This window comes from Mytilus edulis, chromosome 14 (assembly GCF_963676685.1).
Source record: "Mytilus edulis chromosome 14, xbMytEdul2.2, whole genome shotgun sequence".
Classification (NCBI taxonomy): Eukaryota; Metazoa; Mollusca; class Bivalvia; order Mytilida; family Mytilidae; genus Mytilus; species Mytilus edulis.
The window spans coordinates 5,603,795-5,631,226 of record NC_092357.1 but is presented as its reverse complement, the minus strand read 5'-3'; the positions used below and the strand labels follow the sequence as shown (position 1 = coordinate 5,631,226).

The 27,432-nt window shown below is 33.2% G+C and overlaps 2 protein-coding genes across 10 annotated transcripts; one reads left to right on the top strand and one right to left on the bottom strand.

Annotated features, from left to right (window-relative positions):
- The first annotated feature begins 4 nt into the window (after positions 1–4).
- On the top strand, positions 5–25,602 carry LOC139503176 (uncharacterized). Of its 9 annotated transcripts, none has more exons than XM_071292919.1 (7): positions 5–198; positions 2,041–2,099; positions 18,305–18,392; positions 19,075–19,430; positions 21,036–21,425; positions 21,822–22,029; positions 22,508–25,602. In XM_071292919.1, the coding sequence occupies exons 5-7, from the start codon at positions 21,228–21,230 to the stop codon at positions 22,822–22,824; spliced, it is 723 nt and encodes a 240-aa protein (XP_071149020.1). In that variant the 5' UTR covers positions 5–198; positions 2,041–2,099; positions 18,305–18,392; positions 19,075–19,430; positions 21,036–21,227; the 3' UTR covers positions 22,825–25,602. The 9 variants fall into 9 exon arrangements, with proteins under 9 accessions (XP_071149020.1, XP_071149012.1, XP_071149017.1 ...); XM_071292911.1 differs by having other exon boundaries at positions 128–198; positions 21,199–21,425; XM_071292916.1 differs by lacking the exon at positions 5–198 and adding an exon at positions 1,463–1,908 and having other exon boundaries at positions 18,364–18,392; positions 21,199–21,425.
- Positions 9,319–10,936, bottom strand: LOC139503177 (uncharacterized). The gene is made up of 2 exons (XM_071292920.1): positions 10,740–10,936; positions 9,319–9,712 (listed from the first exon to the last, which is right to left on the bottom strand). Exons 1-2 carry the CDS (start codon positions 10,933–10,935, stop codon positions 9,405–9,407), a joined length of 504 nt encoding a protein of 167 aa, XP_071149021.1. The 5' UTR covers position 10,936; the 3' UTR covers positions 9,319–9,404.
- Positions 25,603–27,432: the final 1,830 nt, after the last annotated feature.

The following is a 27,432-nucleotide window of genomic DNA, read 5'->3' as shown; positions in this document are numbered from 1 at the left end:
AGTTGTTAATTTCATAAATAAAAAAAGGAGGAAGATGTAATGTCAAAAGGTTTGACAATGTTTAAAAAATGTTTTGGTTCAATTTGTACACTTGAGGAAGGAATTGTATTCTTCTTTCCGGGGTTTTGAAGTAAACAACTATGTTAAATGAAACTATTTTCACACATACAGCATCGCAACAAGATAAAACAACTCACAGTAAGTTAAAAGCTACATTTACGAATCATCTGTTTAATAATGCAACTATCTATCTATCTATCTATCTTTAAGATTGTCAATTATATTGTTTTTAGTAATACAGCCGATTGGTATGTAGGCAAGTTTTTTAAAAAAAATTGTTAAGCATTGATTTTAAACATGTACATGTATATTCTTGTAAAACAATTAACACACAAACTAGCTCTTTTTATAAACGGACTGGACAGAAAATTTGATACATGATCTTAAAGTATTATGAGGCTCACTTCATACAGAAACTTCTTAGGAAGAAAGATAAGAAGTTAGCAATATCTTTCAACTCTACTTTCCTCTGTATAGATGAAGTTCTTTCACTAAATAATTCAAAATTTGGTGACTATGTTGAACGCATCTATCCCATCAAACTAGAGATAAAGGATACACCAGATACAGTTAAGTCGGCCTCATATCTTGACTTACATCTAGAAATTCACAATGAGGGTCGGTTCAAACAGAAACTTTACGACAAAAGAGATGATTTCAGCTTTCAAATGTGAACTTTCCATTTCTAAGTAGCAACATTCCAGCAGCACCTGCATAAGGGGTATATATATCTCCCAACGTATCTTGGGCGTTAATCCGTGCTTTTGGCATGTGTGGGAGGTTTAATTATGGGTTGTTTGTTACAAAAAAAAAAAACGTATGCGTGTAAGTTTAAGTCGAAGATCTTGAAACGTATACAATGTGCCCTAAACGTATCTAAAATTATCTGTAGCGATTTCAACGCGCTTGTAGCGTACGCATTACGTGCGTGTAGCGTACAGGTTTATGCTTGACAAACGCTTGAGCTGGATGAAAATGTTTATGCTGCATAAACATGTCCTGCAATTAAAGCGTTTGCCAAGTGTATACCTTTGCATTTCGACGTACTTCAAACTTATGCTTACCGTTGTTCTGGCGTGCAACTAACGTATACGGAGTTTGTCAATTTTCTCTGTACGTCTGGTGCACACCGGTCTATACGATAATGTTTGACGCCGGTATTATAACACATTGCTCTCCTCATATAAGCAAATGTTTAAAGATTGATCAAATTCTTCACAAAAACATTTGTCGTTTGAAATAAGTACCCTGAGTCTGGCGTACTAAATTATAATCCTGGTACCTATTTACTACTTTTTGTTTCTGTTCTGATTGTGTTTCAAATATTTCAAAATATATTACTGAGTTTAATAAAACTCTACTATATTTCTATGGATAACAGGCTATAAAACGGCAAGTTTTTTTTAGAAAGCTTTTACTTGTATGTTATTACGTTTAGTACTGCTGTGTAAAGACATGATACATAACACACGTTTACACACTGGATTAATTCAGTTCTTTAGTTTAATAGTATACCATCAGATAGTCTGTTGTTAATTATTATTGCGTGGCCTATTTACATACAAATAGCAATGTGTGTATTAAAAGGAGATTCACTGTTACTGAATGTTTGGTAGTGCAGATGAACAAATCTTTAGAATGTAAAACTATATATAGAGAACAGTAGAAGTGTGTGTTTACGGGAATTGAAGCTGTAGTTTCACGTGAACACGAAACATTTAATAAAATTTGTGTTTCTGGTTAAACTTGGATGCTATGGATTAACTTTAATTAGTGAAATTAATCATATTATTGAGATATTACAAATATTTGTCTCCTGTCTGCTGACGAAAACAATAGGTTAAATAGGTAGGTGAAATTATTTGTTTTCATTTTTATATTTACCTTATATAATATGTGTTTCAGTAGGAATCTGACCAACTTATATTAGAAGCTATCAGCAGCTTATTTGGAAGATTAAATTGTCTTATTTCTTTTCAGTGTTATTCGGATTATTGCCATTGTTCAGTCCTTTTGATGACGATGCTTATTCCCAGTGGGTAAACTTTTTAAATAAAATATGTTATGTATTTATATATTGGAAATTTCGATGATGTTATTAATATACTTTGGGTAGAAATAATTTCAGGTATTGTTTCAATCTTTCTGTACTAAATACACCAAGGTTTTACTTTAAGTGCCAGTCTGCCTAAGAATCAGGCAGTGGTGAAAACATGACCAAAAAAACCCACCCTATTTGACATTGATTTCAGTTCATAATATGTAGTTATGCACAAAAATAACATTCGTTTCCATTTTTTGTTCTGGTAATAGAAGATACAATTTGGTTGAAATGTACTAGAAATTAACGAATAAGGGGAGATAACTCTGTAATTTGCTATCATTCTAACCAATTTTCAAACCAAGTTATTTGATATTACCAGACACACATGTACGAAAGACTAATACTTTTTAACTCAGAATGATGGTTAGTATTACATAGCGTGATTAGCTCGGTGGGTTTTTTCTAATCATGTTTTAATTTTTACCTAAATTGCCTGAATCTTACAAAGACTGGCACTTAATACGCCGACTTTGCATCTTAATGTTTTTTTTAATTTTAAATAAACAGTATCACATTTCCCAATACCAGTACTAACACAGGAAAGATTTCCGTTTTCTGTACGCCTGGCTAAAAAAGAAAGAAGACAAGCAGACAAACAATAGAACACATGACACAACATAGAAAACCAAAGAATAAGCAACAAAAACCCCATCAAAAACTAGGGGGGACCTCAGGTGCTCCGGAAGGATAAGCATATTATGCTCCACATCTGGCACCCGTCGTAATGCTAATGTTATAAAAAATCCGGTAAATAGTCAAATTCGGTAGGTCATATTCATGAAAGGGAAGGGAAGTGTAGTTTCGGCGTGAGGAACATATCCGATATCATTTGTGAAACGGTTATTCCATAACGGTCAATCAACTCGTGATGGCGTCCGTAAAATTTACGAAGGGATGATTTCAACTTCGCCATTTGAAACTCTTGGTTTAATAGCTTCCTTGTGATCAGCATTCCTCTATCAAGGAAATTATGATAAGAAACGCAAGCAAGAATATATCGTATCAATTGCGAGATATATACACCATATGCAGGTGCAAAGTTCACAAAAGGAAAGTTAAAATCATCTCTTTTGTCGTAAAGTGTTGTTTTTAACCAACCAATGTCAATTTCTAGAGGTAAGTCAAGATATGAAGCCGACTTAACTGTATCTGTTGTATCCTTTATATCTAGTTCGATGGGATAGATGCGCTCAACATAGTCACCAAATGTTGAATTATTTAGTGGAAGAACATCATCTATATAGCAGAAAGTAAAGTTAAAGGATATTGCTAGCTTCTAAAAATATTTTTGAAAGAATACGGTAAACGGTTATATAATGCTCAGCTAGAGCCGATCATCGTTGGCTTCAAAAATAGCTTCTTTCAAGGATATTTGTTTATTTGCATTGTATTCTTCGATTGAGGTTATTGTAAGTTATAAAATCAAGAGAACATTTAGAAATAATTATATAAAACATCAGATAGGATAAAAAAAAAACAAGTGTGTACAACGAGTTGCACCAAGACACCATTCGGTCGATTTCACACAGAATTAGAATAAACCAAATTTATTGATGGAAAAATTTGCCTGGGCAAGCTTTTGTTCCAAATATTTTTGTTGTCAGAATTCGCATTACAAGATTTGCAAAATCCTGTATTTCAAATAAACTCATCATAGATACCAGGACCAAATTTAGTATATACGCCAGACGCGCGTTTTGTCTACAAAGGACTCACCAGTGACGCTCAAATCCAAAAAAGTTAAAAAGGCAAAATAAAGTACGAAGTTGAAGAGCATTGAGAACCAAAATTCCTAATAGTTTTGCCAAACACAGCTAAGGTGATCTATGCCTGAGGTAGAAAAGCCTTAGTATTTCAAAAAATTCAAAAATTTATAAACAGTAAATTTATAGATATAACCATATCAATGACAAGTGCTGACTACTGGGCTGGTGATACCCTCGGGGACATAAATCTCTACCAGCAGTGGCATCGACCCAGTGATTGTAAATAACATGTAAAAAAACATGCCAAAATAAAAGCAAATTTTATGAATACAATAAATCGGTATAACGAAATCTCTATCTCATCATTTTCGGTTTCAAGCTTTATTTAAAGGCCGTTTCATGTCGGTTATGACCGATGCCTTACTATGACTGTTTGCTTTGTACACAGACCCGCAATATTAAGTGCTACTTATTTCATATCTAACTTTTAGCAACATTTCTTGATACTTTTGTTTATCCCTTTCCATATAATAAAAGCGCTGATAATACTGATTGAGGCTTTTTCCTCACATAAATAAATAATCCTAAACTTTTTGCTTGAGCATACATTTAACAAACATCGTATTTGGTACAACTTTTTGAATTTTTGGATCCTCAATGCTCTTCAACTTTTTACTTGTTTGGCTTTATAAATATTTTGATATCAGCGTCACTGATGAATCTTATGTAGACGAAACGCGCGTCTGGCGTACTCAATTATAATCCTGATACCTTTGTTAACTATTTACACCACTGGTTCGATGCCAGTGCTGGTGGACGTTTCGAAATAAAATAGGAATTTTTTTTTATACCAGGCATATATAACTTAGCCGTATTTGGCACAACTTTTTGGAATTTTGGATGCTCTTCAACCCTGTACTTGTTTGGCTTTATATATATTTTTATATAAGCGTCACTGATGAGTCTTATGTAGACGAAACGCGCGTCTGGCGTACTAAATTATAATACTGGTACCTTTGTTAACTATTTACACCACTGGGTCGATGCATGTGCTGGTGGACGTTTCGTCCCCGCGGGTATCACTAGCTCAGTAGTCAACACTTCGGTGTTGTCATGAATATCTATAATGTGGTCATTTTTATAAATTTCCTGTTTACAAAACATTGAATTTTTCGAAAAAAAATTGGGATTTTCTTATCCCTTGCATAGATTACCGTAGCCGTATTTGGCACAACTTCTTGGAATTTTGGATCCTCAAAACTGATGGGTCTTATGTAGATTAAACGCGCGTCTGGCGTTCTAAATTATAATCCTGGTACCCTTGATAACTATATCCAATAACTGATATCGTTAACCTTGCTAATTTGTTTATAAAGGTGTTCTTCGGGACCACAATACAAAATAAATATACCAAAGAGAGGTATATTTTAAATGGAGTGCTAGACCACATAACATATCACAAACTGAAATAATGAAACCTTACAAGATATTCGACAGTCTTTCATTTAAGCAAAATCTTACACACCCTAAATATTCGATTTCCATTTTTTAAAAAGCACTATTAAAATCAGACGGTTTCGAATTTCACAACCAGTCAAAAAGTTTAGGAAATGATATTTGCCCAACGTAGCTACCTAAATTGCACTGACTACCTGATTTGCAACTATTTTGTATAAAAACAACAACAGTAAAAAAAGTTCATCAAAATAAACACTGCAAATAAGTAACCATGGCAAACATGGTAAACCAACTCCCAACCGAACCTGTTATCCCTGACAAAAAGTGAATAAGCAAAAATACTCAACTCCGAGGAAAATTCTAATCTGGAAAGTCCGTAAGCAATGACAAAATCAAAAGCTCAAACAAATTAAACGAATGGACAATAACCGGCAAAGGAGACTTAAAAAAAGCAAAAACAATCAGCAAAATAAAACAACCAAATAATTTCACCTCACCAAATGGTCACACTTGTTATAGGTTTTATCGCCATTTAATAACTTGTTTATTCACAGAAACTTAAATAGGTAGACCTATAACCTGGTTATAGTAAAACGATCATCCTTACATAACGTACAAAAAATATCAAATTAGAAAACATTAATAGTTGCAATAAAAGGAATCATTAAATATCAAAATGGCCAGTTTTTTCTAGGTCAGCTATTTACGCAGCAGAGTCCCTCTTGTTTCTGATTCAGAATGAATTGAAAAAAATCAACGACCAACCATGAAGATGACAGATATTGTGAAGAGGATAATAATAACAGATGCTCCAAATAGAAATCATTCGACAGACTCATACAGAATTCGGCTCCATGACACATGTTTTTGTTTGCATAAAAATTCTCTAAATCAAACAAATGTACAATTCAGTTGATAAGATAGTCTTGACGTGCACAAAATACAAAACCAAATTAATGACAAAAGACACAAGTACCAGTTTAGATTTATTTACTCCTTCCAAGACCGTCTAAATTGATGTCTTTACTTCAGGATATCATGATTTCACATCTACCAAAAAATAGCCACATAGTAAATATGCAGATTTTGTTTCTGTTTTGCTTTTACTGGTTGTGTATCAATGCATTTCATCAACGATATCCGAGACTTTGTTCCCCGTGCGTTTGCATTTTCAAATTATTACGCATCCTCATCTTTGTCAAACCACCTGCATTTCTCGTTTCTTCAAGTTATGGTGTCTAAAAATACTTTGGTAACCTTCCATGTTTTGTGCATATTTTTTTTCTACTCTAACTCTCTAAATACAATTTAGTACTTCAAGCAGACAGTACATTTCGTAATGTTTCATTCCCGAGATAAGATGACCTGCATTTTACAGACCATCTTTCATTTTCTTTTGACTCTTTCGATTCTTATTTCTGCTTCAAACAATATGTTTATTCAGCCATACACAGTAATGACAAACGAGACGATTTTGATTTTAAAATCATAAATTTTCTGCACCTTTGAAGCAATATACAAAATTTTACTTTCATGTCTCATGCGGCATTCAATTGCTTGTAGCTGCTATTCAGACCTTGCAAAAAAGTTGATGAATCAGGGGAATGTCAATGAACGTCTCAACTTTACTAATAATATACGAGGGTCTTGAAGTCAATAAAACGGTGTTTTTCATCTTATTATTGTATTCTTTTATTTATCTTTGTAAATTATTACTTTTACTGTTCAGTCTTTTTTGGTAATATCCATTTGACATCCCATCATTGTGTTATTGTGCTGTGGTATTTGTTTATACTCTTGTCTTTTGTATTTGCATATGTGCTATGTCTATATGCCTTTTTTTATTTGTTGACATATTTGATTGTTGTAATATTATTAAGATAAAAACACAATGTTGACTGTTGTACCCCTTTTTGTTAAATTTATTCCTATTATGTCTCTGTTTGTCATTTTTCCACATATCGTTGTCAATATAATCAAATTTTATACGACTGTCATACAAGTGAGAGGTTCAGCTAGCTTAAAAAACAGGTTTAATCAGCCATTTTTTCTACATAAGATAATGCCTGCACCAAGTCAGGAATGTGACAGTTTATATTTATTAATTTATAACTGCTGTACCCCTATTTTGATGATTATATCTATTATGTCTGTTTTGTCAACGCATCAATGTCAATGTAATGGAATTTGATGCGACTGTTATTCAAGTGAGAATTTAGCGATATAAAACCAGGTTCAATCCCCCTATTTTACATAGGAAAATTCCTGTACCAAGTCAGGAATATGACAGTTGTTGTCCAGTTGTTTGATGTGATTTTTCCATATCATTAGAGACTTTTAAGTTTAAATTTTCCTCGAATTTCAAGATTTTTTGTGATTTTAGTTTTAGATGTGTTTGAGCTTATGATTTTGCCATTTGAAAAGGGATTTTCCAGATTGATTTTTTCTCAGAGTTCGGTATTTTTGTTATTTTACTTTTCAATAATTAACATAATCTAGACTTTTACAACGAACAAGAATTCTCATTGGTATGACCTTTATAGGAATTTATATTAACATATTGAAGTTACAGATGATTATGATAATAACATTCGCGAATCAAAATAGGGTATGTGTCAATGAGACAACAAACCGACCAAAGGGCAAACAACAAGAAAAGGCCACAATGGGTCTTTAACATACTAGTCAAATAAGACATTAGTAATCTAACAGAAGGTAGGTTCGAATTTGAAAGTCACCTTTGCATATTTGTTTCCTTTACAATTTAAATCTTCTTTGATTTTGGTTAGACCATAGTTATTGGATCTCTATAAACATTTGGTGTACACATATTTATTGTGCACTTCATTTGATAACTATAAAGGTTCTTAACTTCTTAATCTAGAGTTGAACGCAGTTAAGGGGAACGGTAACTAACCTTATACATGTTACGCTATCCTGTCTTTTTGATTTCCTCTATTGCCAATATTTCTTGATTTTCTAAAATGATTTGATAAGATTTGTGTTTGTTTTCCGAAACGCTCTCCTGGAATTAGATTTATATTTATCAGGAACGCAAAATCTAAAATTCAGTAAAGCAGGAATTTATAAATACGTAAAAATATTAGGAGTTCTATGACTTGAAAGAAAGAGATATATCAGAATAGAAGAATTCATGTCTTGTCAACGTTGAGCTTATTTAGCTGCTGTATCTTTATTTATGATATGTTAAGTAGTTAATACAGTAGTTTTGAATATTTGATAAATAACCTGCTGTTTAATCCATATCGCGCAACTTTGATGCGCACCCTTTATCGCATATCCTTTATTACACCCTTTATCACACCCCTTCCATTTTTTTTAATAAAGAAATAAAGTCAGTTTTATTTATGTAAGCTTAAGAAATATTTTATGCAATAGAACGGTAATTCGGGCGTGACGCAATTTATTGAATGACGTCATTGTTTAGTATGTGACGCCGTGAACGTCAAGTTTTCATATAAATGCAACTATAAAAAATACAAAACACACAACAAATACAATAATAAACAAAATATTTTTAAAACAACAGTACGCACATTGTAAGTTAACCCAGGTGCTTTGGCTTTTAAAACAAGACAAAAGTAAAACTGAAGGTAACCCAGTGCTATGGATCCGAAAACAGTTCATATAATATAATACTCTCCTGTTGAAATATACATATGCATGATAAAGCGTATAAAACATGGCAAAATCCGTATCATATGTCGTATCACTCTCGATCAATATCATCCCTCGGGCCTAAATGCCCTTGGGCTGATATTGGAGTCTCGGGATGATACATTATATGATACGGATTTTGCCATGTATTATTCTCTGTTTATCAATGGATAAACAATTCTGAAATTTAAGTTTACACGGTGCCTTTCGAGAGTGTTTAAAAAAAAAGTGAGGCAAGAGATATCAGAGGGACATTCTAACTTATAAAACGAAAATAATCTGAAAACACCATGACATAAAAATAGACCAACATTTTAAAGTTACATATTTCTATAAACCAAAATGGGTATCACGCCATCATTAAACAATTGTATTGAACAATGTAACTGTTAACAATTCTATGAAATCTGTTTTACATGGCAAACAATATTATCTGTTGTATGTAACCAAAGATAATCAACTGTAAAGAGTTCATCCCAAATATTTTTTATGACAATGTCAGGAAGATCGGAATGATGTCCCATAGTTGCAGTAACTTCCGCAACATTTGGATGGCTCAATAAATCTTTCATAAGTATGCCCTTTGATGGTTCAATTGATGTGTTGTGTGTAACTTGTTTCCAGCAATCTAACGTTACAACATTTCTATAAGAATCGTCACTTGCACCAACAAGTAGCGTTCCTGCCGATCCAGCAAGTATTGTTGCTGAAATAAAATAGCATTTCTATCATTGAGTTTAAATGTAAAATATATTATGACAAAATATATTATTCAAACACATAATGATAATGTACCGTTTTGGATTGAATGAATGTGTGTGCATGCTTGTTTTTGATTAACATAAGACATGTAACACTGAACCATGAATCAAATGAAGAACCATACACTGTTGTGACTTATAATTATGTTATTTAGTCCCTATACGAGCGGAATACGAATCATATACAGGAAATGCCAAACTATTTATGAATAATGCTCAAATCAGAAATGAACAAACATAAACGAGGAGACCTACACAACAAATAGTAATACAGACCCGTGTTATCACGTTTGTTATTTCCTTATTTGGATTGATCTACCATAAACGATATGATAAACGACATGAATAGCATTATATCTTTAGTTTATTTTCTAGCTCAAATATGTGTTCTATTTGAAAAGCTGAATTGAAGCGCTTGGCGAAAAGCGCGTCGGTGTAAACATTTTAAATTATGATATCTTGATTTATGTATCAGAAGTCCTATACATTACCATTTTTGTCTCGGTTGTTTCATAAGATATCTTTCTTTTTGCAAAGCTCTATAGTAATTTGGGAAAATAATGTATATATCAAATGTGTTCTACATTTTTGATATGTTATAAAAAGACATAATAGTATGTATAGGATGTAAATGAATATAATTGGATTGGAAAGATTCAACTACTCATCGCCTTATTAAAATCAAACGTAGTCGGTTAGCCACCAAACGCCAGATACCGTAAGTCACCTAGGATCTTCACCAATGATCCTCAATGCATGTAACTTTGAAAATGCCCCAAGGTCAATTTTCTATGATGACCTTGACCTTTGAGCTAACACCTTGTTATGGAATAATATTATCCGGCGGAAAGACCTTCAATTGATCTCTGAACAATTGATTTTAAATCTTGAAGTAAGCAATTAAAACTTTTTAGATAAGTTTCGATACAGGACTAATGCTTCATTCGTATGAAATAAAATACAATTAAATACCTAATCCAACTCCACTGCTTGAAACTGCACCTCCAGTAACCCCACCAGCAACAGCACCAATGGCTGCTCCGGTAGTTGTAGCTGCTGCTGTACCACCAGTTGTGGTGATAGCACCAGCTATTGCCCCTGCTGACATACCAGAACCAACTGCAGAAGTAATGGCGGCAAACTTCAGTTCCAGCAGTAGCAAGCCCATCCCATCCCAGCATAACTCCCTGCTTTAAGAGCTGCACCGCCACCTAAGGCTGCTATTGCACCAACGGCGACAAGTGTTATACCAACCATGTTGACAACCAGAAAACTAAAAATATGATCATTGCTGATGTTTATTATTAGTCAAAGTTGTCTCATTACATGAAAGCTACGAATTAGCAAATACTGATTAAAAGTAATAGTAACCACTCCATTAATGTAGATAGTGGGTCTTAATTATAATCCATATGATCTTTTAATAATTTGCAAAAATGTAGTTCATATCCTGCTTGTTTAAAAACAATAATAAAAAGAATGGGTCACCGGACTTATTTTCACACTACAGCATGTACAGGTTGTGCAAAATTGTCAAGATTTTGAATAGATTATGCATGAAAAACCCAATTTTCCGCCATAAAACGCAAACCACACCATAGAATTTTGAGATAAAATATGAGAAAAAAGCTCCAATATTATGCTTTCAGATAAAAAAAAAAAAAGAAAACATGGGGTCACAGGACTCGTTTTCTTGCTACATGTAAAAATGGGTAAATTCCTAACAGATTCTAATGTAAAAGTAACACTATCTGAATTATCTCCTCTTGCATTTGAGTTGCCGCCCTTTATTTGACAAAGTTGGAAAAATATGAATCAAACAGAAGAATTCTTTTATTTGTAAAATACAATCATAAATATGATCAAATATGGCATTTTCTATATTATACTGAAAATTCTTACACATGAATTACCTACTACTCGAAAAATTTGCACATTTCATCAACGATCTAAACCTTGTTTTCTAGTATTTCAAAATCCAAGATGGAGGAAGACACCCTATCTACCTTAAGCAAAATGAAATCCGAATAACAAACTAAAACCACGTGAAACACATTAAGTATATAAGAAAAACAAACGGAATAACAGATAGACTGAACTTCAACAAACACCAACATGTATGCATGTACTACGGACTGTAGATAACAAATATCCTTGGCTTGGTACAGTATACTTTTAGACAAAATGGTGGGTTGAACCTGGTATTGTGGCTAACCAAATCTTCCGCGTATATATTTGGATGTCAAAATCACCACTAAAATTAAAACACAAAGTGATACGAAGACAGTGCGAACACATACACGTCACCCAGCCCAGAGAAATACACAAATAAATGATATAATAATACATCTCAACATGTAAATAGGAGAACAACGTTGTACATCTCACATGCCTTTTACAACTGCACACCAGGACACTACAAACGAAACATAAACTGTGCGTGGTATGAATGAACACCACGAGAGAAGTCGTTTGTGACGTAAGAGCTATCGCAGGTTAATTTATAAAAACAAATATTTTCTTTATAGACACGTTAAAGAATATTAAATTGAGACTGAGTTTGAAATGTTGTTATTGCAAAAACTCCGAAGACGTACCACGAGTAATTCGACTTCACTGACCAATTTCAATAAGACAAAAACAAATATGTGAAATGTTTGGTTTAAACAGTATTTTGTTCAAATAAATTTAATTGATTTGGGCAACAGGCATAGCCTGTGTAAACCCTCTCGACGAAATGCGACGAACATACAAAATTCAAACCAAAAACAAAATAAGCAGACCAAAATTTCTCAACTGACCCACAAGTATAAGAAAGTAACAACAACCTGTTGACAATCGAGATATAGAAATACTGAACTATGGCGTCTCCAACAGCGAAATAACAAAATACCAAATCGAACTTAAAAAAGAAACATTAACCTAAATACATGAATGTTGGAGATATTTATAGTTAAAAAAAAAAACACCAAAAAAATCCCATTATGAATCGAACATTGTTTTTGTTAGTGCATTCACCGCATCACCTACAGTTCATAAGACATAATTGTTATCGTTAACAGTTACGACTTGTGACGTTACCTTATAGTAACGTCTTGTTGTATATATATGTAGTCAAATCTAGATCATTTCACTTAACATTTAATATTAAATTTTACGAAACCCGAAACATTCCTTTCATTATTTGATATATAACGAAAATATATCAACTTTTATCTTACCTGCTTTCAAATTTCGTATACCGTCATCTCTCATGCACCTGGTGTCTCTGTAAAATGAATGATTTTCCTTATAATTTATATACATTTATTTATAGGTTCTCGTCATATGATTATCAAACTGAGTTTCGTAAAGCTATTATATAGAATATTAATATAAATATGTTTGATATGGAATTATTTAAAGAATGACGTCATGTGGTTATCCAGTGGATTTCCAAATTACTACTATAGGTAATATCTAATAAATGGATACACTACTTAGACTGTGTTTGTGAGGCATCGATATAGACAGTGTGTAGTTTTCAACTGAGGGTAAGTTTACTTTACTTAATATATGTTATTAATTTTCTAATTGTATCATGATACTCTTTAACAAACGCTATATACATAGTATATATCTTTATTAAACAGACCATTAAGTTGGTTTGTCTCAATTTGATCAGTTGTGATTAACATCAATGCTGGTATTCACGCAGTATTAATTGCTGGAACTCAGTTATTTTCACATTACCCTTTGTCTTCTTAAGTTTCTCGTCCACTTTTCTATGCCGTATGAAAGTGATATAAGAAAGATGGAGCAAGCTGTAAAACTTGGTTTATTTTATCATTTTCGCCGGAAAATGACGCTACCAAGTAAGACATATGACAGATGTTTTGCATGCGTTAAACTGGTTGATAAAGTTTCAAATTTGTTTTTCTTATGGACTTTCCCTTTTTAGCTCACCCGGTCCAAAAGGGCAAAATGAGCTTTTCTAATCACTGTGAATCCGTCGTCTATCGTAGTCGTCTGTCGTCCATCGTTCGTCGTCGTCGTCTGTCGTCTTCGTTGTCCGTTAACTTTTACAAAAAGTGTCTCCTCTTAAATTAGGTAGTCAAGTTGAAAGAACTCTAATAAGATTTATTTTACAAAGGAAACTTCCATCAAGCTTATCTTTTAAATGCAAGCAAAAAATCGCTGGAATGTTTATTTGTTCTTTAATCATAATCAAAAACCTATCTACTCACACATTTTTCTAACTAGATTTTTTTGTCACGAATAATCTATAATGAATTTGGCAGTCTTGCGAGACTTATAGCTTGAAATATAGCATAGCGAGCAATTTATTCATGACGTTCGTATTGTAATGCTAGCATTATAAAATCTATTTTTTGGCAAAGTATACAACAATTATATCCGAAGATAAAAAAAACATGACATGAATTACAATCATTAAGTAAGGGAAATTGATGTTTAAATATGACAAATAAAAGTTTATCCTATCTATTTACCAGATGACGATACTTACGGCAGGTTCTTGTTTCTTGGTATCAACTTTAGAAGGAAATTCAATACCTTCACTAGTTGGTTCCGCTGCTGGAGCATTTGTTACTGGAGTTAAGTTATGGGTTCACTCACAGCCTTTAAGTGTGGCACTTGGGACAGCAATTGGAGCTGGTACGTCTTCAGGAGCTATAGCTGGAGCGATAGTAACTAAGACTTTTACAAGTGGTATAACCGGAGCTATTGTCGGAGGATTGTCATCAGCTGGTGTTGGATCTGTGATCGGAGGATGTTTAGCTGCAACATCTGGAACAATCACATCTAGCCCCATCGGACTGCTTACAGTTGGAACTTCGACTGAAGGGACCGACATAACATATGATTGTTGGACACAAATCGTACACGATTCTTCTTTAGAACCTTCTAATGGAATTTTGCTAAACGATTTGGTGTCACATTGTAAAGTTTCGAATGTAACAGTAACATCGTGTGGTTTATTGCCCCATGTGGTCATACAAAATATATGGAATGAACTGTTTGTACTCGAATACGTTGTTCTTCAAGACTCAATGGAACTTTTTTGTCACGTGACTGCGATCCTTTAAAAGACTTACTTATATAGATGGATAATTTATAAGATTAAGTGTTTACAGATTTAATGTTTGGTAAAAAAGTATTGAGATCTTGTAGAAAAGTGTACAAAAAATTAGCCTTTGTGTATTCATTGTACAATTTCATTTTGTGAATGCTTTTCTTTTAAAGTTTTTGAGGACACAGTTAAACCATATTATACAGCTACTTATCTTGTTTGTTCTAGGGACAGGCAAATAACCCGGAAAATTATAAACGTTGATACCAAAAAGGCATCAATGAATCGGTGTAGTTGAAACCCTGTTGATGGAACCATTGCACCTGAATATTTCTTTTGGTTTTTAAGATGAAGTGTACAGCCTCTGGTGAATTTTGGCATTTTAAAATTTCTTAAGCGGGATTTTGTATTTGGTTTCTATAATGCTCAAGATTTTTGTTATAAAATCAGAGTGGTTTGCTAGGGTTCATTTTATATCGAACTGGAAGGTGATGTATGTTAACGGAAATATGTAATGATACTTGTATATAAAAAGAAGATGTGGTATGAACGCAAATGAGACAACTCTGCACAGGAGACAAAATGAAACAGAAATGTAAAGCTATAGGTTACCATTCGCCCTTACTACATAACGCATAGTCAGCTATAAAAGGCCCCGGAATCCAAAATATTAAACAATTCAAACTGCCTAGTTAATTTTCAAAAAATGAACGATCAAAACAAATATGTAACACAGCAACAAACGACAATCACTCAATTACACGGGACATACATAATGTGGTGGAGTGTAACAAATCAGCGAGATCCCAACTCTTTCCCTAACCTAGGACAGAGCTGTACCAGTACAACTTAAGACAGAACTATAAAAAAACATCTGTAAAAGACAAAACTCATCAGATGGATACAAATAGAAATGCATAAAACAAAAACACGAGGACGCGACCGGATTCCTTGTACATACCGCAACACAAAGACACTTAGTACTGATAAATACACAACTGACTGTGTTGATCAATACTAAATGTACTGAATTATCGCTAAATGTAATTCATTTCTTACAACGAATTAATTGCCCCAAGTATTTTGTAGAAGTTTTGATAGAAGACATTTCTTCTAACGAACTTATTGTGCAGATATTTCATTTTCAGTTTAGAACAAACTTACTGCACCAAAATATATCGTTTTAAGTAGATTAAAAAAAAAAATTGAAACAAATAGTCTGCCACAGGTATCGTATTTTTTGTTTCAGTATTTCAAATCAGTTTGATGGGAGAAATCTCTTCACATTTTTCAGAAAGAGAACATATCTTCCTTCATCTTACTTCATTTTAGATCTGATAGAATAAATATTGGCTGTGAAACTCTCATGTTTTCACTTTTTGGTGTAACTATTGACCAAACAAATATGTTTCCAAAAAAGAAATTATCGTGTTATACCCTACGTTTATATACACTCGTGAATTTGTCATATTTCATTTTAGCTCACCTGGCCAAAAGGGCCAACCGAGCATTCCACATCACTTGGCTTCCTTCGCCCGTCATCGTCCGTTTTGGTTTTTAACTGCTACTCTGAAACTAAGTGACCAAATTGAATCAAACTTTGCCCAAATCATCAATAAAGGTGGCCGTCATGGTTAAAAACGAAAAATTGGGGTAAATTGAAGTTTTTGGCTTATATCTCTGTAACTAAAGCATGTAGAGAAATCTCGTATCAGGTCAAGATCTGTGTGCTCTGAAATTTTGAGATTCATCAGACAACACGTTGTTGGGTTGCTGTCCTTGTAAAGGTATTTTTAAGGAATTTTTTTGTTTTTTGGTCATCAACTAGAATATTATTAAAGATAGAGATAAACTGTAAACAGCACAATTATATAGCAAAGTACGATCTACAAAGAATATGAATTATAAAGTCATTTTTTCGAAAACTAAGGATTTTCTTATCCCAGGAATAGTTTACCTTAGCCTTATTTCTCACAACTTTTTGGAATTTTGGGTCCGTTTTTTGAGAAGGCTACAATCTCTTGGGAGTTAGATGTTAAATTATTAAATTTTCTAGAGTTTCTTTTAATTTTTAGGCAAACATGTATTTTTGAACACAATGGGAAATGGTTGCCATTAAAACATTAGGAGACTAAATGACACAACTACAGGTCAACTTATGACCTTCAACAGCAAAACCTATACCGCATAGTCAGATATAAGATTACCAAACAAACGACAACCACTGAATTACAGGGACAGACACATATATACAGAATGTGTCGGGGTTAAATATGTTAGCTGGATCCCAATCCTCCCCTTAACCTGGGACATTGGTGAAACAGAACAACAAAAGAACGAACTATACACATCAGTCGAAGAAGGCAAAATTCGTCAGATGGATACAAATAGAAATACATCTAACAAAAACCCAGAGTGGACGTGGTCAGTTTATTTTCGACTTATAAGTTTGACTATCAATTTGCTATCCTGCAGCTCTCTTTGATGAACAGATCACCAAAGAATATTTTTGGAATTAGATACATATTCATCTCATACACATGATAAAATACAGGATATTTTCCTAAATCATGTAAATTTAACTAAAACGAATGTATTACAAAGAACTATTACTCGAAATGAGTAAAAAGAAACTGACCACTGGATCTTTCAACTGGAGAGGAAATAATTGTTAATTTGTTTTTTCCCATGCAATGTAGTTTTATAACAGAAAATACTTAACCGTTGACAGTTGTTTGATTACGATTAGAAAGGAAATCACTTGAAACACACCTATTTGAAATCACGAGTCAGTACCGACAGACGGAAATGTTATATTTGTTTTAAGTGTTTATCAAAATGAATGACAGAAATAGAATTCAATAATCATACCGTGAAAGTCTTGAATTTAAAAGCACATATGTTTTAAATTACATGTTTAACAAAGCAGAAACTGTATATAAATGACGAACTATTACTATAGCTGTAACAGTAATTGCATACCCGCTCCATGATAGCAGAAAGTTGGGCATTATGTATTCTATTCTGTGCGTCCATCCGTAAGTCCTCACGTTTTTAAGTTAAGTTTTTGTTTAAGTTATGTTATCATGAAAACATATCATTTATGACATCTTGAACTGTTTATATTATACCGCAGAATAAGGTTATCCTGATTACACGGTTAAAGTTGAAGTAGTGGCCTCATGTGCAAGTATGCACGAAGAGGATTAAGTAAGTAAGTACACGGTTAAAGCGTTTCGGACGCAATAAATTATTAAACGTGTTGTTTTCCATTTTTTACATCACTGGGCCAATGCCTATCAGTCCCCGAGGATATCATCAGCCCAGTAGCCAGTGCTTCGGTACTGACATGATTGAACAAACTTTACCAAATTTGTTCGTTTATCAATTTAAATTAATAATGAAACTAAGGTTTCAACTCCCTCAGGCAAAGTTGGCTTTAGATAAATTTGGCTATTTATTTTAGGTATTTTTGACATATAGCTCTTCGACGATTTTCGGTACTTATACATCTTCGGATTTCAGATGTTTGGATTTGAGCGTTCCTGATTAAGGTAAGTCCAGAAAAGCCTAAGTTTGTGAAAAATTAATACATTACTGGAAAGGGCGAAATCTTACAATGATTTCCGTGACGTCACGACGAGGTACGTCATATCCTAGAAAAATATCTGACGAAACGAACTATATATATTGACAAGCTCTACATGGATTATAAACAATATATTTTGGGGATAAAGTGCGAGCTGAACCTGGGTTGCAATTCCGAACATTTTGAAATAGGAAAAATCCGTAGCTCTATTCTATGGTCCGCAAATATTAAAAAATAAAACAAAATAAGGACCTAAGAGCTACGGTTCAGCAGCTATATTATACCAAAATTTACAGATGTACCTTCAGTTACAAAACTTCCACATTAATTTCTTCAAGATTTTAATATAATTCAAAGTCGAAATTTAAAGCTTTGAAATGTCAAAATATCGACTTTGAAAAAATTCAAATTTCTTTTTACTACATGTACTATGTCCCTAATACGATTCCGAAATAGAACACAAAAAAAAAAATTAAAAGCGTTTGTCATATGCATTTATTTATATATATATAGCTGCTTTTTAAGTGGGAAGGTATGCACCATTATACAATTCCTATTTTATTTTTTGCCTGGGCTTTCATTAAAACTTAAAGAATGTTTGAGAAATAAACAATGTATTTATACCAATGTGTTTATACCTCAAACAGGATAGTTATGATGGCATATATTACAAACGGAGTTCCTGACTAAATACTGGGGATCATACTTGTTCAACAGAGGCTCTAAAGTGAAATCATGGCATCGATTTCACAACTTACAGAAGAAGAGGGAAACTTCACTCGATTTATCTTGCTCAACTTTAAAGTATCACCTGCGATTGCAAGGCGATTCTTTGACGGAGTATTTCCACCAACACATTTATCTCAAATCATCAACAATAGTATGAGTGCCATCCTGAAGTTGAACAAATCAAAAAGAATAAATGCAGCCCAATTAGAAATACTAAGGGGTATCCCTGGAACGGTATGGCCTTCATATCTCCCTCCGATGACCGGAACAATACGTAAATATTTATAATAGAGCTTATGGTTGTCTAACGCATCTATTTTAATTTTCAAAACGAAAACAGAAAAATAACATTAACGTTACAAATAAAGGTGTCACTTCAATAATGTTTTGATAATCCAACGCTTATTTAAAATCAAAACCTCTAAATGAAAAAAAAACGCTTGAGAAATCCATAGCAAACGTAAAGCAAGAAATCAGAGCTTTGCATGCACAGGCACTTGTCTCAGAATTTTTTTTCTATATACCTTAATATATGTTGATATCTTTTTTAATTGCAGTTTTAATACATCTTTAGTAACTCACAATCACACACCACAATCGGAAATACATAAATGTTGTTCTACTTCATAGTATGCATTAAATGGACTGATGATATCCTAAACCCAGGAGTGAACGACATGATTTTTAACATACCTTTCTACAATTATTCGTTTATTAATGTTTAAACTATAAAGAACAAAAGTTTAGCCCACCTGGGCCGTACGGCTTGTGAGGTTTTTTTCCATCAGTCGTCGTTCGTCGTCTGTCGTCGTCGTGCGATTTCTTTTAATTTTACAATTATAGATAGATTAACACTTTAAACAGTTTAAGTGATCCGCAAGACAAGATTTACAAATAAGTCTGAGTTCTTCAGAGGACTGTTTGTTGAAATTATTGCTCTTTTAATTACGATCTTTACCAATTTTGTCTACTATCTGAAGACCGTAATAGATAGATAGAAACTTAAAATATGGTAAAAAGACAAGATCCACAAACAGGTCAAATTCTGCCTGAAGTTAGTAGAGAGGAGTGATGGAGATTTTGTTTTACCCTTTTTTTTAGGGGGAGGGGGGGACTAAATAAAATGGTAAGAAACTCTAAATAGTAGTCGATAATGTTGAAGGTAAACGTAAATCTAGGTTAGCGCCACGTGTTCTTAAGATCGTCTAGTTTTTGTGTTCTGTTAAATTGTTCCTTTTAAAATTGTAACACCATGATGACTGTTGTACCCATATTTCACTATTTTATTTATTATGTTTGTTTAGTTCACGCATTATTGTAAATATAACGGAATTTGATGAGACTGTCAACAAAGTGAGAGGTTTAGCTCTATTAAACCAGGTTTAATCCACCATTTTCTTATTTGAAAATGCCTGTGACTGTGCCTTTCAGGAATATGACAGTTCTTGTCCATTCGTTTTTTATGTGTTTTGTCATTGGATTTTGCCATGTGATTGTGGACTTCCGATAAGATTTTCCTCTGAGTACAGTATTTTTGTGATTTTACTTGTTATGTCCTTTTTCATCTGTAGAACTGTTGCGGTTCTTGGTCACACCTAGCTTGCATATAATCGGCTTCAGTGGTTGTCGTTTGTTTATGGGTTACATATTTGTTTTTCGTTCATTTTTCTTTACATAAATAAGGCCGTTAGTTTTCTCGTTTGAACTGTTTTACATTGTCTTATCGGGACATTTTATAGCTGACTATGCGGTATCGGCTTTGCTCATTGTTGAAGGCCGTACGGTGACCAATAGTTGTTAATGTCTGTATCATTTTAGTCTTTTTTTTTTATAGTTATCTCATTGGCAATCATACCACATCTTCTTTTTTATATTTTAGCGTTCATGATGAAGGAAAATCCAGCAAAGCACTTCGTACGCTCGAAATTATTAACGTGTTGTAATTTTATATTGTGTACTGTAGTTTTGTGAGATTGATGAACGTTTTGAAAATGTCACTGGTGTGAAATACTTCAGCAGATCCTGACACTTTCTTTTTCTAGCTACCTCATCCAAGGACTTTGATTTGACAATGATGATATGTCTGTTACGTAATATAGGAGGTTTAGCTACACCCATCAATGGATGGGATCGACTTCCTCCGCCGAATGAAATTTTACCGGGAGCAGACTTGGCTACACTGAAGTGGTACAGAAATCAGTTGGCCCATACAACAGTTTCCTCTATGGATAACAATGAATTCACACTCAAATGGACTCAAGTTGATCATGTATGTTGTAACAAGTAAAGCAAATTTCTTTAGTTAGGTTACATATTCATAATTGCAAATTAGACATAAACATTTTTTTTAAATGTTACAGTTCATGGGTGGTATATATATAAAATAAGATATAAGTGAAATGTTATTCATAAGAAAAAAATAATCAATTCAGTTTGCATGGTGCCGAACAAGTATGTTTACATGCCTATATGAAATTTGATTCCTTTTCATTTACAAAAGGTTCACGATTATGTGAGGTAGTCACAATATAAAAAAAACACACAATTTCTCCCTAGCTAGGGATCTTGAAACACTGTATTATATTCATAACGAGGGATATATTCCGTTATATTCTCTTCGAAGATAAGGTTATTATCAATAACTTGTATACCTTTCTTGTTTTAGGCACTGACATCTTTAAATAATGGTCAAAGACCACAACAGGTTAATGAAATCTTGAATTATGACCTTGATGGAGAGCAGGCAAAACTATTAGCGAAAGAAGAACTGAAGCAACTGACAAAAGATTATCTGGATTGTGAAAAGGAAAAAGAACAGATAGAATCTGATTTCACTAATTACAGGGAGGAAAATCTTCCAAAAAACATTAAAGGTTTGTTATAATTTATCAATATAACCAGTGTTTTGCTTGAATTAACTTAACACTTGCCTGTTAGGCACGACATCAAAAGATCAATGTAGGATATCAAACTTAATTCAAATAGTTTGGGTGTGGGGTGTAAAAGAACTGTACGTTTTGTTTATCTGACATGTCTGACATCGATTTTACATATCTATATTGGTCAATATATATTTTTTTATTTTTTTTATTTAAATTTAGGGGATGGGGTGAGGTGGGGGAAGGGGAGGAGAGGGGAGTGGGGTGGGGTGTCAGTGAAAAACTATATGAACTAAGTTGTTTTTATCCTACATTGAACTTTTGATGTCGTCTCTTATAGTTTGAGACTTTTAATTTATTTTATTTATCTTTTTTCCCGTAATAAAAAAAAAAGTTATCAAAATCTTGTGTCATGTCAATTGTTCGTTGTCATGTTTTTTTTTCTATTTGGAAATTATCTTTATCGTTACAGAAGTAAATGCTGCTTTCGTTGAAAGATGGATTACAGAAGACGAAAGTTTTTGTGGGACATTGGGATCAGAACTTGTTTATGATAAAGTAAAGAAATGTAGCTGTATTGTGGTAGCATCAAATTCAGGATTAGGAAAGACGGCCACCATCCGACATATCGCATTAAAATTTAAACTGAAAGGATTTGAAATTGTCCCCGTAGAGTCCCCACACGATATAATCAAATACAAAACAAATAAAACACAAATATTTCTTATTGATGATGTCCTTGGTAAATACGATTTAAGTCCGACCCTGTTGGGTGAATGGGAAAAATAAACGAAACGTTAGTTAACTGTTTCAACACGAGATTAGGTTCAACAAAATTATTGTGTACACTGAGATTACAAATAGCACTCCAAAAAAGATTTAAAAATGCATCCACAATTTTAAACAAAGTAGTCATAAATTTAGAGCACGAGTCTACTGCTCTTTCAAAAGAGGAAAAGCAGAATATACTAATGAAACATCTAAGGAGAAGTAATCTAGAAAACTTGAAACAAAGGAGATTGAAATAATGTGTGAAGCGAACTATGCATTTCCTCTTCTTTGCAAATTGGTGTCAAATAATGATGAAAGATTCAGAGAAAGAATCATATTTTTTAGGCAACCATTATCACTTTTAAAAGAAGAACTTGATAAAATAAGTAATGACAATAAAAAGTTATATTGCATTTTGATATTATGTTTGTTATTTGATGGTTTATTAAGTAGAAGTATGTTTGACATTGACTCAACTGAATCTGATAAGAAAATATATAAAATAATAAAAACATGCGGACTTCAGAGCGACATATCAAAGAAAGCACTTGAGGAAAGCGCTTATTCAGCCTTAGGATCTTATTTCACAAAGGACAGTTACAATTTCCGGTTTATTCACGATGCTCTTGAAGAGACTGTGGGTTGTCATTTCTGTACTTTGAATCCCGAAGAAATGTTTTCAGACTGTAATATCTTATTTATTAGAGATCGAGTTAGAGTTCAGTTAAATACAAATGCTGATGAAAACATTGTGGTTTTACGGGAAGATGAACTAAATGAGGATCGTCTAAGACCGTTATATCATAGATTATTGACCGAATTAAAATTTGGAAGATTTTCTAATTTGTTGATGAGTCAACTTTTTAAGAATAGAAACTTTGTTAATATATTTGGAACCCATTTAAAAACTAGTCAGAGAATTTTTGATGAACCTTTTTCGGAGGCTAGTTCCGAGTGGCAACGGAGCATCTTTCAGTCTATCTTTCAAAAACAATCGAAAGATGAATTCAAAGATGACAAAGACGCCATTAATCGAGTTATGGAGGCTAAACGTAAAAGAAGTACAATCATGCACTGGATTGTGGCCTTCGGCTGTTATGAATTCTTTCGATATGCTTGGAGTGTGATGACACCTTCAAAACGTAAACAGATTCTGGGTAGAGACTATAAATCAAAACCCTTATCAAAGTCATTCTTTCCGTTAGCTGTTCTTGGTGGAAGCTTAAATATTGTAAAAGAATTAATTGATTCTGGAGCAGATGTTAACTGCTTTTCAGAATTTTTTGAAACTCCTTTATATATCGCAGTTAAGTCAGGTAGCTGTGATATGGTGCACCTACTTTAAAAAAAAGGAGCACATATAAATCTACGATTATGGTTTGACATGAAGGTCCCTATTTTAGTAATTTCAAACAATAACCAATTAACAAGTTTGATTCTGAAATACGATTTAAACCAGACCAAACTTCAAAAAGCAGTCCGAAATAACGATCTACATATTTTGAGATCAAATATATCATGCAACATTATTGATGCTAAAACAAACAGCGGGTGGACAATCTTACACTATGCTGTATTATCAAATAATATAGAAGCTGTGAAGATTTTATTTCAAGAAGAATTGTCCCAAAACGATGATTTGGTTTTGCGTGGAAAGCCGACACCAAAAGTAAGCATAGCCGACAATAACGGGCTTACCGCAGTTCATCTAGCAGTTATAAACAATAATATTGAAATACTTTCAATTCTGCTTCGTAATAGAGTTGATGTTAATGTTCGGGATGACTTTGATAGAACCCCTTTACATTACACAACTAGTGAAAGTGCTATAGAACTATTGCTAACTCGAAGCTTTCAAAGCCAGTGTTTTGCGACTAAGCTAAACGCAAATGACTTTAGAGTGTATGAAATACCACGTATATCAGTTTTCAAGACCACATGTTTAAATATAATTGTACACACTGCTTTTAGAAATTTTTGTCGAGACTTTGTTAATGTGCCCGACAGTGAGGGAAACACACCATTGCATTCGGTTATAACCAGGTGCCTTTTAAAACAGCAAAGCAGTGATTGTATAGAAACATTATTAGAGAATGGGGCCAATCCTTGTTTGTTCAATGACATGGGCATTTCAGCATTAGAGCTAATTGGAAGCTACAGTGATACAGACGAATACATCAACAACAGTGCAAAATATATACAATTACTCGAGAAGACTCATATTGTATTCGCTTTTTTCATATTCGTCTTTATAACATTCGCTATATGCCTACTAAAGAGTATTCCCTAAATACTTAATAAGGAAAGTCAAAATGCAAGTTATTGCAATGAACTAGATACAGAATCGGATAATATTATCTTATTACAGTTGACGAGAAGCCGTTACTGTATATTACTGATTATTGTACCTTTTTTGTTATTTTCGTCGATAATGTATGACAATAGGTGTTCAGTTCACATGCGATGGTTTTTACTTTTGTTATTGCTAGCATGTGGTTCTTTTGTATTATTTGGTGCATATATGTACATTCAATTCGTATATAACATTATCTTTAAAATGACTGTATTTGTTATTTTGTGTATGTTGAGTATAAAGATGATGGGAGTTTTAACATATATTTTATTCAAGATATTTAAGGATAGGAAAGTACTTAATATTAAGTTCTCAATGTTGTACGAATGTTGTATAGTGTATATTTTAACGTTTTCTTTTTTTTACATTTGTCCAAATTATTTATATTGTTGATTCAGAATTGTATACACTTCCCGATATAAATACAATGAAACTAACAGCTTTGAATTGTACAGAGTTTATTCCTAACAATATATCATGTTCGGCCTATAATACTACTTACACAATAGGTGCAGATTTTTCTGCACAGTGTCGTAATGACCTAAATTTTACAAGTTATAATGGCACATTTATAGTAGAATCAGACGTTATAGACTGGTCAGTAATGGTCTGCATAAATTTAATTTGGTTACATGTTATATGTATTTATTTTGTTTTCTTCTGTTTATCAGTATTTGCTAGGAAGGTAACAACACTATCGAAGTATTATGGAAATACACCAAAACTAAAGTTGTATCCTTATCTGGAAATTCTTTTGTTTTTCTATGTAATCATCCTTGCATCAGTACATCAAATATAATCGAACAAAAACCCTTAATCAAATTCGCATATGTTTGAAAGTGATAAAAACGTTATAATGTTAATGCGTTCGATGTGCGTCTCTGGGTTTATCTTTATTAGGAACGACCAAACATGTATAGGAACCGACACAATTGAAGATCTATATAGCCAAAAGGTTCCAAAAACCTTCTAAGATTAACCTTACTCAGGTAGTTGAAACCTCTATTTCAAAGTTTATCAAGAGGCAATTTAGAAATATTTGTTATTAACCATGTGATTCTTTGCTCACCGACATGGGGTTTGCTGTAAAACATTCTCAGCAGTCTGCTGTTTGAACTTCTCCGAATGGTATATAAAGGCAACAGTAGTATACACGTTCCACACTTTGTTGTCTAATTTTCGCCGACAGAATCAGAATACAAAGTAAGTACAGTCCGGCGGCAACGGCGTTAATTAATTGTAATAAATCGTTATATTTCCGGAGAGAAATTTTCTGGAGGCCAATATCAAAAAGTTTCAGGCATTCATATGTCCATTGTCCAAAAACTCTTTTTTTAGTTCATCCACTGCTTACTATGTTTAATCATGTGAATTCCTTATATGTAATGAGTATAAATAGGATTAATATATATGATAAGTATATAAACTTGTAATAAGTTCAAGGATTGAATTTTGTACGCCTGACACGTGTTTCATGAACAAGACTCATCATTGAAAAAGAGAGACGAAATATAGCAAAGGAAATTCCAAACTCACAAGTCGAAAAAAAAACTGACACGCTATGACGTGTGAAATCCTTGCAATATCTAAAGTCCGTTAGATACTATAAGAAATAGGTATTTTTGCGCTTGTCCCAAGTCAGGAGCCTCTGGTCCTGGTTATTCATGTCTTCACTTTAACATACATATAGAAAATAAAAGTAAAATAACTGTTATATAAGCCAAGATTGTGTAAGACAAGTAAACACTCAGGACATCAAACAACATCAAACATAAACCCTATAGACTTTCCATGAGTAACTCGACTATACTGACATATAAGACACATGTGAAATGTACCCAAAATACAGAATTCAACAACGAAGTAAACATACAACAACTCAGCACAACATGATCCAACGGATCCACGCGTATAAGAAGGTAAAAACATAATGGCCGATACAGGATATATTGTTAACGAACAACTTCGTCTCCAAAAGTGAACATAAGACATTTTAACTAAATACACACATCTCGGCCAAACATTCGGAAATAGGTCACATTCGGTACTAAGCAGACCAGACGACGATGGTTAACCACACACAATCTAAGCGGGATAAAAATGTCGTTAGTTAGTTTATACACTGTTACTTCGTATATATCAACCAACTCGTGATGGTATGACATTTTTGATCTTTTTGAGCTGTTTCTGCGTATAAGAAAGACACTCCTGTTCATGAAGTTCGTATAGTTTGATCATGTACGGGCATAACGAATCAATATGTAGACACAATA

Excerpts from the sequence above, each read along its gene's own strand:
- LOC139503177 (XM_071292920.1), bottom strand. The coding sequence starts at position 10,935 with ATGGGCTTGCTACTGCTGGAACTGAAGTTTGCCGCCATTACTTCTGCA. Across the intron at positions 9,713-10,739 it reads AAGCAGTGGAGTTGGATTAG|CAACAATACTTGCTGGATCG; the intron begins GTATTTAATTGT and ends ATTTTATTTCAG.
- LOC139503176 (XM_071292911.1), top strand. The coding sequence starts at position 19,163 with ATGGCATCGATTTCACAACTTACAGAAGAAGAGGGAAACTTCACTCGA. Across the intron at positions 21,426-21,821 it reads AATGGACTCAAGTTGATCAT|GCACTGACATCTTTAAATAA; the intron begins GTATGTTGTAAC and ends TTCTTGTTTTAG. Across the intron at positions 22,030-22,507 it reads TCTTCCAAAAAACATTAAAG|AAGTAAATGCTGCTTTCGTT; the intron begins GTTTGTTATAAT and ends TTATCGTTACAG.